This window comes from Oncorhynchus clarkii, chromosome 1, assembly GCF_045791955.1.
Source record: "Oncorhynchus clarkii lewisi isolate Uvic-CL-2024 chromosome 1, UVic_Ocla_1.0, whole genome shotgun sequence".
NCBI classification, from domain to species: Eukaryota; Metazoa; Chordata; class Actinopteri; order Salmoniformes; family Salmonidae; genus Oncorhynchus; species Oncorhynchus clarkii.
The window spans coordinates 79,309,874-79,322,659 of record NC_092147.1 but is presented as its reverse complement, the minus strand read 5'-3'; the positions used below and the strand labels follow the sequence as shown (position 1 = coordinate 79,322,659).

The window sequence follows — 12,786 nt, the reverse complement described above, 5'->3', positions numbered from 1 at the left end:
GTGTACTGGAACAGTTTATCATCATGACCCATGACACTCCTACAGTACATGCTCCTTTGATTGACACATGTCAATCAGACACATATTTGCTATCAGAACATGCACTGACACCACAGCATCATCCTGCATCATCAGCACAACATGGTTGAAATGGCTGCTATCTTGAACAGGTCTCTAGCAAAATATATATTTGTATCAATGAGAAAATAATCATGTTTAAACCAAATAAAAACGAAAGGGAACACTTTATATGGATATTCTATCTGTAGATGCTCTACAGACTATCAGTTACATTTCAACTATCTACTAACTCTAACACCAGTGGTTTAAAGTACTTAAGTAAAAAATATTTTTTGGGGGGTATCTGTACTTTACTTGACAATTTATATTTTTGACAACTTTTACATTTTACTTCACTACATTCCTAAAGAAAACAATTTACTTTTAACACCATACATTTGACAACCTAAATGTACTGCTTAGCAGGACATGAAAATGGTCAAATTTAATTTATCAAGAAAACATCCCTGGTCATCCCTACTGCCTCTGGCCTGGCGGACTCACTAAACACGAATGCTTTGTTTGTAAATGATGTCTGAGTGGCTATGGCTACATTTTGAAAACAAGAAAATGGTGCCGTCTGCTTTGCTTAATATAAGGAATTTTAAATGATTTATACTTTTAGTTTTGATACTGAAGTATATTTTAGCAATTCCATTTACTTTTGATACTTAAGTATATTTAAAACAAAATACTTTTAGACTAACTCAAGTAGTATTTTACTGGCCGACTCACCTCTACTTGAGTAACTTTCTATTAAGATATCTGTACTTTTACTCAAGTATGACAATTGGGTACTTTTTCCACCACTGCCTAACCCTAGCTCTAAACCTGACCTTAACCCTTATCCTATCGCTAAACTTAACCCTTACCCTAACCCTAGCTCTAAACCTGACCTTAACCCTTATCCTATCACTAAACGTAACCCTTACCCTAACCCTAGCTCTAAACCTGACCTTAACCCTTATCCTATCACTAAACTTAACCCTTACCCTAACCCTTTCCCTAACCATAGCTCTAAACCTGACCTTAACCCTTATCCTATCGCTAAACTTAACCCTTACCCTAACCCTAGCTCTAAACCTGACCTTAACCCTTATCCTATCACTAAACTTAACCCTTACCCTAACCCTTTCCCTAACCCTAGCTCTAAACCTGACCTTAACCCTTATCCTATCACTAAACTTAACCCTTACCCTAACCCTAGCTCTAAACCTGACCTTAACCCTTATCCTATCACTAAACTTAACCCTTACCCTAACCCTTTCCCTAACCCTAGCTCTAAACCTGACCTTAACCCTTATCCTATCGCTAAACTTAACCCTTACCCTAACCCTTTCCCTAACCCTAGCTCTAAACCTGACCTTAACCCTTATCCTATCGCTAAACTTAACCCTTTCCCTAACCCTAGCTCTAAACCTGACCTCAACACTTATCCTATCGCTAAACTTAACCCTTACCCTAGCTCTAAACCTGACCTTAACCTTTATCCTATCGCTAAACTTAACCCTTACCCTAACCCTATCTCTAAACCTGACCTTAACCCTTATCCTATCGCTAAACTTAACCCTTACCCTAACCCTAGCTCTAAACCTGACCTTAACCCTTATCCTATCGCTAAACTTAACCCTTACCCTAACCCTTTCCCTAACCCTAGCTCTAAACCTGACCTCAACCCTTATGCTATCGCTAAACTTAACCCTTACCCTAACCCTAGCTCTAAACCTGACCTTAACCCTTATCCTATCGCTAAACTTAACCCTTACCCTAACCCTTTCCCTAACCCTAGCTCTAAACCTGACCTCAACCCTTATCCTATCGCTAAACTTAACCCTTACCCTAGCTCTAAACCTGACCTTAACCTTTATCCTATCGCTAAACTTAACCCTTACCCTAACCCTAGCTCTAAACCTGACCTTAACCCTTATCCTATCGCTAAACTTAACCCTTACCCTAACCCTAGCTCTAAACCTGACCTTAACCCTTATCCTATCGCTAAACTTAACCCTTACCCTAACCCTTTCCCTAACCCTAGCTCTAAACCTGACCTCAACCCTTATGCTATCGCTAAACTTAACCCTTACCCTAACCCTAGCTCTAAACCTGACCTTAACCCTTATCCTATCGCTAAACTTAACCCTTACCCTAACCCTTTCCCTAACCCTAGCTCTAAACCTGACCTTAACCCTTATGCTATCGCTAAACTTAACCCTTACCCTAACCCTAGCTCTAAACCCTTATCCTATCGCTAAACTTAACCCTAACCCTTACCCCTTTCCTAAACCTAACCTTAACAAGCAATTGCTCATCAACAGATAGTTGATAGTATGACCATCTGCAGATCATTTACAGATAGAAAATCAAACTTTCACTGCACCCATTTTAATGATGTAAATCTATGTAACTGCCCAAATTAATGTTAGTAAAACTATGGCTGTAATTCAGTCATTGCAGATAACAGTTCCTCCACACTGCTGTGCTTCATGAAGTTTGTTTGCACAGCTGTGTATCCCGGATGGAGGCAGTACATTTTTTATACGCTACAGGAATCTGCAGTGTTGTTGCATACACTGGATGACTTACCAAATACAACACTACCGGTATAAATACAGTACAAATATTATTCATTGACTTTGTGACAGCTTTGTCAATACAGGCTTTAGTCAGTGGATAGATGAAGCGGAAATACAGTAAGCTCTGCACTGCACTGAAAATGATCAAGTGAACAGTGTGTTTCCATACACGCTTATGGACCTTCAAAAAGTAACTACCAAAGCCTGAGAAGATTAAGAATAAGTATACCATTCTTTCAAATTGTGTCCAGTTACATTGTGGACACAGGAAATAACAGGGTAACCTAGACATAGACCCACAAAAAGACAAACACAGATGCAGACAAAGACAGTCAATTCAGTTCAAATGGACCCCAACCAGACAAACACTCACACACCAACACACAGACCATTTCTCTACCCCACAGCCCATTGCTCTTACCTGTCCGTGAGCTCCAAAGTACTCCGACTGTGGCCGTGGTCTGTGTCCACGGCTATGAGGCAGAGTGTGATAACCTGGGTACCCAGGACTGGCCCCATTAGACCCCTCCCCTTCTGGCTGTGCCCCAATGCCTCCTGCTCGCATCTTTGGCCTCACCACCACCTCTCCACCTCCAGCTCCCCGTAACCTCCTCCACTCCTCCATTTCGTCTAGGGGCCTCAGCTCCTCAGGCTCCTCGTCGGTGGTGGGCCCCGAGGTGGTGGGCTCAGCCCCTGGGCCCAGGAGACCCAGGAAGTCCTGGAGCTCAGTCTCCTTGTCGATGATCACCCACTCCTTGCTGTCAAAGTCTTCCTCCTCGGCGAGTGGTACAGACCGGATGAACGCGTTACTGTGGGCCTCGGGGTCGGCCACAGAGGCTACGGAGACCTCTTGACCTGGTCTACCACTGCCACCCTGCCGGTCCCCACCTCCTCCCTCCAGGGAGTGCATCTGGGCCGGCTGGGAGGACTGCACGTGGCGGGACGGGGATCCCAGGATGTCCATACGAGACCTGGTAGGGAGACACAAAATCATTGTCAAAAACCTTGGTAAATGTTAATTTTGACTGTGTGCATGTGTGTTGTGTTTTAATGTGTTTTCAGTGTATGTATGTGTTTGTGTGTCCCCCCCGGGGGTGCCAGCGGGCTCTGAAAATGTAATAAAAATTGTTTATTTTTGGGGGGTTGGGGGCCCCCTGGATGTCACCCCCCCACTCCCCAGATAGAATATAAACACGTCACAAGCCACAGCAAAAATATTTTGAATTACAGGAGATTAGATATAAAACTGCAATTTTCCTCTCTGCCACATTTCTCTCCCTTGCTCAGACCTTGCAGTGGGGCCCTGTGAAACTGTGGTACACCACTGGTCTCAGCGTAGTAAGTTAGTGGTCTGTTGAAATCCCTTAAGTGGTCGGTGGGGTTAACTCCTTCCTGGTTAGCCCTGTCCAGGGGTGACCCTGTCTCCCGACCCACGTGTCTCAGTCCCAAGTAGTTTTGCTGCAATAGCTTGTGTGTGCCGGGGGAGCTAGGGTCAGCCTGTCTTATCTGGTGTACCGTGATCTTAGGCTCCCACTCCATCTCTTTCTTGTTTTGTTTGCTTCGGGACCCGTGGTCCGTATTGACGCCATTCTGGGTCCGGATCCGAACTGCAGTCGACCTGTTGAGTATGGCTGCTCTATAGCCATGGTTACTATCTGACCCTGTTGGTCATCTATGAACGTTTGAACATCTTGAAAAAACGATCTGGTCCTAATGGCCACGTACTCTTATAATCTCTACCCAATACAACCAGCAGAGGACTGGCCACCCCTCGCAGCCTGGTTCCTCTCTAGGTTTGTTCCCAGGTTCCTGTCTTCTTGGGAGTTTTTCCTAGCCACTGTGTTTCTGCCTCTCCAATGCTTGACCTTTGGGGGTTTACGCTGGTGCTGATGCAAAAAGGGCTTTATAAAATCTATTTGATTGATTGATGTGTGGTGTGTACATAACGTATACATATGCACAACAGTGTTTAACTTGTCTGCACTATACACTGAGTGTACAAAACATTAGAAACACCTTCCTATATTGAGCTGAACCCACTTTTGCACTGAGAACAGCGCAATTGGGGCATGGACTCTACAAGTTGTCAAAAGAATTCCACAGGGATGCTGGCCCATGTTGACTCCATTGCTTCCCAAAGTTGTGTCAAGTTGGCTGGATTTCCTTTGGATGGTGGACTATTCTTGATACACACAGGAAACTGTTGTGCATGAAAACACCAGTAGCATTGCAATTCTTGACTCAAACCAGTGATCCAGGAACCTACTACCATTTATTGATTTTATTTTACCAGGTAAGTTGACTGAGAACACTTTCTAATTTACAGCAATGACCTGGGGAATAGTTACAGGGGAGAGGAATGAGCCAATTGTAACCTGGGGATGATTACGTGACCGTGATGATATGAGGGACAGATTGAGAATTCAGCCGGGACACCAGGGTTAATACCCCTACTCTTATGATAAGTGCATGGGATCTTTAGTGACCACAGAGTCAGGACACCATTTAACATCCCATCCGAAAGACAGAAACCTACACTGGGAAATGCCCCCAATTACTGCCTTGGGAAAGAGTGCCTCCTATTGGCCCTCCAACACCACTTCCAGCAGCATCTGGTCTCCCATCCAGGGCCCAAACAAGACCAACCCTGCTTAGCTTCAAAAGCAAGCCAGCAGCGGGATGCAGTTCAAAAGCACTTCAATATTTTGTCTTGCCCATTCCCCCTCTGAATGGCAGACATACACAATCCATGTCTCTATTGTCTCAAGGGGGTCTCCTCCCCTTTATCCACACTGATTGAAGTGGATTTAACAAGTGACATCAATAAGGGATCATATCTTTTACCTGGACTCACCTGGTCAGTCTGTCATGGAAAGAGCTGGTGTTCCTAATGTTTTGTACACTCAGTGTAGAGCGCCCTCACCCTCGTTTGTCGTAGATGTCTGGTCTCCCGTCTGCAGCGGACAGGCGGTCTGACTCTGGGCTGTTGATCCTCCGGTACCGCAGAGCGCAGACCTGAGCACCAGTCATTTCTGGGGGAGCTCCACCCACGAGAGCATCAGGACACGTCCCTCTAGCAGGCTCCTCTTCCTCCGCAGCCAACTTCCCCTGGGGGAAAGGGCGTTTCTAGGGTTACCACTGTTAACTATCACTGTCAAGAGTTAGACCTATTGTGTACTGCAGGTATATAGCAGCTTGAACTGTATTGTATTGTTATTATTTACTTTGCCATGTTTGAGCACTTTAAATTCATTGTAAACACAGTACCTGAAATACAGTTGAAGTGGGAAGTTTACATACACCTTAGCCAAATACATTTAAACTCAGTTTTTCATAATTCCTGACATTTAATCCAAGTAAACATTTCCTGTTTTAGGTCAGTTAGGATCACCACTTTATTCTAAGAATAAAATGAGTTTACCAGTCAAATTGTCAGGGTTAGAGCTTACAAGCCCATTCTATTCATCTATTTATATGGTCTATATCCTCTGAACGTAATAGGTGGTCATTGAAAACCAACAACAAAGTAAACTATCCCTTCTAATGTACTTCTACCATTTGAATATATTTAAAGACTGTAAGAAAATGTTTCATAGTGCTGACAGTACCATGGTGAGATACAATGAGGACACATTAGATGGTCCCTCCTGTACCTTGCTGATGCTGATCCTGAGTTGGTTGCGGTTTAAGTCGGTGTCGTTCCACGCCTCGGCTTCCATCGGGGGAGGTGTCCCCTCGCAAGGCCTGCTGGGTACTGCAGGTGGAGCGTTCTCCTGGTCACTCAGGTGCTCGTCTTGTAGAACGTCATCTGTGTTCTCCCTCGGCAGCTCCCCAGGAACCAGAGTCACGTTCACCACCCTGGGAAACACAGAACATGGACTGATATAGACTATTTTCTTTATTTTTTATTAATTATTTCATTACCTGTATTTAACAATGTAAGTTATTGAGAACATTCTCAATTATTACATTATTACATTAATGAGAGCACATTCTCTTTTACAAAATGACCAGGCGATTAATTAAATTAGTGTCGTTGTCGAAAATATCCTATATCACTTCAAATGCACTTCAAATGTTACAAATCCTCACAGTTGCATTCTAAATCTGAATGAATTGTTACAACCCAGCATTAGACTGTTTGTTCCTGATTCTTTAAGTCAAATAGACTACAGGTAAATGGGAATTGTGTAATTTCTTGGCTGGCTAGATATTTTCATATTTTATATTGATGTCTCCATTTGTGTGTGTGTGTGTGTGTGTGTGTAGGTAAGTAAAGAAATAAAACAACAGTAAAAAGACATTTGAAAAAAGAGTAGCAAGGCTATATACAGACACCGGTTAGTCAGGCTTATTGAGGTAGTATGTACATGTAGGTATGGTTAAAGTGACTATGCATATATGATGAACAGAGAGTAGCAGTAGCGTAAAAAGAGGGGTTGGCGGGTGGCAGGACACAATGCAGATAGTCCGGTTAGCCAATGTGCGGGAGCGCTGGTTGGTCGGGCCAATTGAGGTAGTATGTACATGCATGTATAGTTAAAGTGACTATGCATATAAGATAAACAGAGTAGCAGAAGTGTAAAAATAGGGGTTGGGGTGGGGGGCACACAATGCAGATAGTCCGGGTAACCATTTGGTTACCTGTTCAGGAGTCTTATGGCTTGGGGGTAAAAACTGTTGAGAAACCCTTTTGTCCTAGACTTGGCACTCCGGTACCGCTTGCCATGCGGTAGTAGAGAGAACAGTCTATGACTGGGGTTGCTGGGGTCTTTGACAATTTTTAGGGCCTTCCTCTGACACCGCCTGGTGTAGAGGTCCTGGATGGCAGGCAGCTTTGCCCCAGTGATGTACTGGGCCGTACGCACTACCCTCTGAAGTGCCTTGCGGTCAGAGGCCGCAACTGTTGCAGCTGTAGAATCTTTTGAGGATCTCAGGACCCATGCCAAATCTTTTTAGTTTCCTGAGGGGGAATAGGCTTTGTTGTGCCCTCTTCACGACTGTCTTGGTGTGTTTGGACCAATCTAGTTGTTGATGTGGACACCAAGGAATTTGAAGCTCTCAAACTGCTCCACTACAGCCTTGTCGATGAGAATGGGGACATGCTCGGTGCTCCTTTTCCTGTAGTCCACAATCATCTCCTTAGTCTTGGTTACGTTGAGGGATAGGTTGTTATTCTGGCACCACCCGGCCAGGTCTCTGACCTCGTCCCTATAGGCTATCCTCGTCGTTGTCGGTGATCAGGCCTACCACTGTTGTGTCGTGAGCAAGCTACCTACCCTCACCACCTGGGGGCGGCCTGTCAGGAAGTCCAGGATACAGTTGCAGAGGAAGGTGTTTAGTCCCAGGATCCTTAGCTTGGTGATGAGCTTTGAGGGCACTATGGCGTTGAACGCTGAGCTGTAGTCAATGAACAGCATTCTCACATAGGTGTTCATTTTGTCCAGGTGAGAAAGGGCAGTGTGGAGTGCAATAGAGATTGCATCATCTGTGGATCTGTTTGGGCGGTATGCAAATTGGAGTGGGTCTAGGGTTTCTGGGATAATGGTGTTGATGTGAGCCATTACCAGCCTTTCAAAGCACTTCATGGCTACGGGTCTGTAGTCATTTAGGCAGGTTGGCTTTGTGTTCTTGGGCACAGGGACTATGGTGATCTGGTTGAAACATATTGGTATTACAGACTCAATCAGGGAGGGACATGTTGAAAATGTCAGTGAAGACACCTGCCAGTTGGTCAGAACATGCCCGGAGCACACGTCCTGGTAATCCGTCTGGCCCCGCAGCCTTGTGTATGTTGACCTGTTTAAAGGTCTTACTCACGTCGGCTACGGAGAGCGTTCGTCCGGAACAGCTGATGCCCTCATGCATGCCTCAGTGTTGCTTGCCTCAAAGTGAGCATAGAAGTGATTTAGCTCGTCTGGTAGGCTCGTGTCACTGGGCAGCTCGAGGCTGTGCTTCCCTTTGTAGTCTGTAATATTTTTCAAGCCCTGCCACATCCGACGAGCGTCGGAGCCGGTGTAGTATGATTCAATCTTAGCCCAGTATTGACGCTTTGCCTGTTTGATGGTTCGTCGCAGGGCATAGCGGGATTTCTTGTAAGCTTCCGGGTCCCGCACCTTGAAAGCGGCAGCTCTACCCTTTAGCTCAGTGTGAATGTTGCCTGTAATCTATGGCTTCTGGTTGGGGTATGTACAGTGCCTTGCGAAAGTATTCGGCCCCCTTGAACTTTGTGACCTTTTGCCACATTTCAGGCTTCAAACATAAAGATATAAAACTGTATTTTTTTGTGAAGAATCAACAACAAGTGGGACACAATCATGAAGTGGAACGACTTTTAATGGATATTTCAAACTTTTTTAACAAATCAAAAACTGAAAAATTGGGCGTGCAAAATTATTCAGCCCCTTACTTTCAGTGCAGCAAACTCTCTCCAGAAGTTCAGTGAGGATCTCTGAATGATCCAATGTTGACCTAAATGACTAATGATGATAAATACAATCAACCTGTGTGTAATCAAGTCTCCGTATAAATGCACCTGCACTGTGATAGTCTCAGAGGTCCATTAAAAGCGCAGAGAGCATCATGAAGAACAAGGAACACACCAGGCAGGTCCGAGATACTGTTGTGAAGAAGTTTAAAGCCGGATTTGGATACAAAAAGATTTCCCAAGCTTTAAACATCCCAAGGAGCACTGTGCAAGCGATAATATTGAAATGGAAGGAGTATCAGACCACTGCAAATCTACCAAGACCTGGCCGTCCCTCTAACCTTTCAGCTCATACAAGGAGAAGACTGATCAGAGATGCAGCCAAGAGGCCCATGATCACTCTGGATGAACTGCAGAGATCTACAGCTGAGGTGGGAGACTCTGTCCATAGGACAACAATCAGTTGTATATTGCACAAATCTGGCCTTTATGGAAGAGTGGCAAGAAGAAAGCCATTTCTTAAAGATATCCATAAAAAGTGTTGTTTAAAGTTTGCCACAAGCCACCTGGGAGACACACCAAACATGTGGAAGAAGGTGCTCTGGTCAGATGAAACCAAAATGGAACTTTTTGGCAACAATGCAAAACGTTATGTTTGGCGTAAAAGCAACACAGCTGAACACACCATCCCCACTGTCAAACATGGTGGTGGCAGCATCATGGTTTGGGGCTGCTTTTCTTCAGTAGGGACAGGGGAGATGGTTAAAATTGATGGGAAGATGGATGGAGCCAAATACAGGACCATTCTGGAAGAAAACCTGATGGAGTCTGCAAAAGACCTGAGACTGGGACGGAGATTTGTCTTCCAACAAGACAATGATCCAAAACATAAAGCACAATCTACAATGGAATGGTTCAAAAATAAACATATCCAGGTGTTAGAATGGCCAAGTCAAAGTCCAGACCTGAATCCAATCGAGAATCTGTGGAAAGAACTGAAAAACACTGTTCACAAATGCTCTCCATCCAACCTCACTGAGCTCGAGCTGTTTTGCAAGGAGGAATGGGAAAAATGTTCAGTCTCTCGATGTGCAAAACTGATAGAGACATACCCCAAGCGACTTACAGCTGTAATCGCAGCAAAAGGTGGCGCTACAAAGTATTAACTTAAGGGGGCTGAATAATTTTGCACGCCCAATTTTTCAGTTTTTGATTTGTTAAAAAAGTTTGAAATATCCAATAAATGTTGTTCCACTTCATGATTGTGTCCCACTTGTTGTTGATTCTTCACAAAAAAATACAGTTTTATAAAAGTTCAAAGTTCAAGGGGGCCGAATACTTTCGCAAGGCACTGTATGTACAGTCACTGTGGGGACGACGTCCTCGATGCACTTATTGATAAAGCCAGTGACTGATGTGGTGTACTCCTCAATGCCATTGGAAGAATCCCGGAACATGTTCCAGTCTGTGATAGCAAAGCAGTCCTGTAGTTTAGCATCTGCTTCATCTGACCATTTTTTTTATAGACCGAGTCACTGGTGCTTCCTGCTTTAATTTTAGCTTGTAAGCAAAAAAACACATAATAGCACAATTGGTTAGGAGACCGTAAAACAAAATAGCTAAAGCTATTAGCTCATTTTGATTCCCTTACCCGATCACGGCGGGAGTCTGTCGTGTGTTCTGTTGAGGGGGCGTTGACGTGCTGGTGGAGAGAGGCACTCCATCCGTCCCTCCCTTCTCCCAATCAAAAGGCTCGTTCTCTGTGATGATATGTTCCTTCATACTGTTCTCAAAGACCGACATCAGCAACTGCATAGACGATCACAGGGAAAAGGTTTTCGGAAAAGGTAAAGTATAAAGTTGAAATTCAACCAAACCTGCTATACAATAATAAGCTTCACTTTTAGTACTAAAATGTATTTTTCGTCAGACGTTTTTTTCATTACTGAAAATGAAGAGAGAGGGTATGGTATGGGAGTTAGTCTCACATTGCCACACTTCCATGTCTTGTTCCCTCTGCTATTGAAATGAACGCCAGAAAAACAAGATTCAAAGGGGGATAAATCATTTGAATGCACGTGCAGGGAGTGAACAGTAGGTACCTGGTAATCTGGTTTGGTGAAGTAGTCAAGGCCTAAAACATGATCCAGGAAGATGTAAAACTCAGAAGGCATGTGTTTGAGCAGCATTCTGTGGTCGTAGCGCTCTTTAATCTGACCCACTTGCTCCTGGTAACAAACAAGAGATACAGTAGAAAGCATTAGATACCAGTTGAGCCCAGCAGACACCAGTAGACACTAGTAACCATTCTCTACTGCAGGGTTTCTTAATCCTGGTCCTGGAGACCCCAAAGGGTGCACATTTTATTTTTGCCCAAGCACTAGTGAAAGGTTTGATGATGAGTTGATTAGTGGAATCAGGTGTGTAGCGCTAAGGGAAAAAATAACACTGTGCACTTTGGGTCCCCTAGACCAGAATGAAGAAATATTGGAAATAACTGATATTGGGAATTGTAATAATTATAATAGCAACAGTAGATAGTAGCTCACCTTATCTTTAATTTTTCTCCATGGTAACTGACCGACTGCAAACTCTACCAACATGTAAAATAGCGACCATAGATCGTCATGGCGACCCATTTCCTGAGAAGGTAAAAAATGGATTAATCAGATAATAATTTTCATGATTTACTGGAGTACATACACAACAGCTATTTTAGATTTCCTGACAAACTCATGTAACACAAAACCCTCAGGTTGGAATTCATTTGTAATACATTAAAAAAATTCACCCCCAAAATAAACTTACTTTGTTTTTATGAGCATTTACTGACGCATAACGAACAGTTCCCCGAAATCCCGCCACAGTTCTGGGCTGGAAAATAAAATGCGGTAAGTTCTTTTCAGGACGAAACCTGAAACATAATTTCCCACAGACAACTAGAAAGAAAACGATTGATGGAACTAAAGTACTTAAATGAAAACCTAAAACGAGACCAGGAAGGATATGGAAAATTTCTCAGGCAGGGAGAGATAATAAAAACGTAAATGGGATCAAGCACCTTACTGATGAGACGAATCACAAGCATGCGCTTCGAACAGAAAAGCCCAAAAAGGAACAGCAAAACTGCAAAAAATAAAACCACACAGGTGAATAAGGAACAGCATCACATGGCAGCATAACATCTGTAAAAACCTTAAAGGAAAAATGAACTTAAAACTATCTTTTAGTATTTTTTCATTAGTCCACTGTTGATACAGTCCCAAAATGTTTTGCATGTGTTTTGGGGACTGCATCAACAGTGGCCTAATGGAAAAAAATACCAAAAGATAGTTTTTGAGTAGTTTTTGAGTAGATTTGTCCTTTATCATCAACGCTATGTGAACATATAACAAGGCAATTTCCAAATAAATTATGCATTCATTAATGTTAACAAACTATTAACTAATGAATTTACACAGCTTAAGGCATAACTTAAATGTACCAGAATCAGATGACATCATCTTCTTGGACATCTTCCTAATGTTTCTAGTTTCTAATTGTCATTGGCATCTCTGATACAATAACTGGAAACTGGGCATGTGCACCACCATTTTGATAGTAACACCCATTCCTTCTGAAGAAAGTCCCAGGAATAGTGCCTCAGAAACTGCATGTTAGATTTTACAACAGTGTGTTTGTGTGCGTGCATGTGTGTGCTTGAGTGTGTGTGTGGTCCCGTCGCTG

The 12,786-nt window shown here is 43.5% G+C and overlaps 1 protein-coding gene across 1 annotated transcript in view; it reads right to left on the bottom strand.

The window, feature by feature from the left end:
* The window catches only part of LOC139412966 (tau-tubulin kinase 1-like), a 36,197-nt gene that overhangs the window by 14,909 nt on the left and 8,502 nt on the right, over positions 1 to 12,786 (bottom strand). The window contains exons 7-13 of the mRNA XM_071159889.1: positions 11,869 to 11,934; positions 11,610 to 11,702; positions 11,163 to 11,288; positions 10,712 to 10,869; positions 6,287 to 6,491; positions 5,557 to 5,741; positions 3,055 to 3,604 (exon numbers count right to left, since the gene is read on the bottom strand). Of these exons, the coding sequence (XP_071015990.1) occupies positions 3,055 to 3,604; positions 5,557 to 5,741; positions 6,287 to 6,491; positions 10,712 to 10,869; positions 11,163 to 11,288; positions 11,610 to 11,702; positions 11,869 to 11,934 (1,383 nt within the window). The remainder of the gene's footprint in view (positions 1 to 3,054; positions 3,605 to 5,556; positions 5,742 to 6,286; positions 6,492 to 10,711; positions 10,870 to 11,162; positions 11,289 to 11,609; positions 11,703 to 11,868; positions 11,935 to 12,786) is intronic.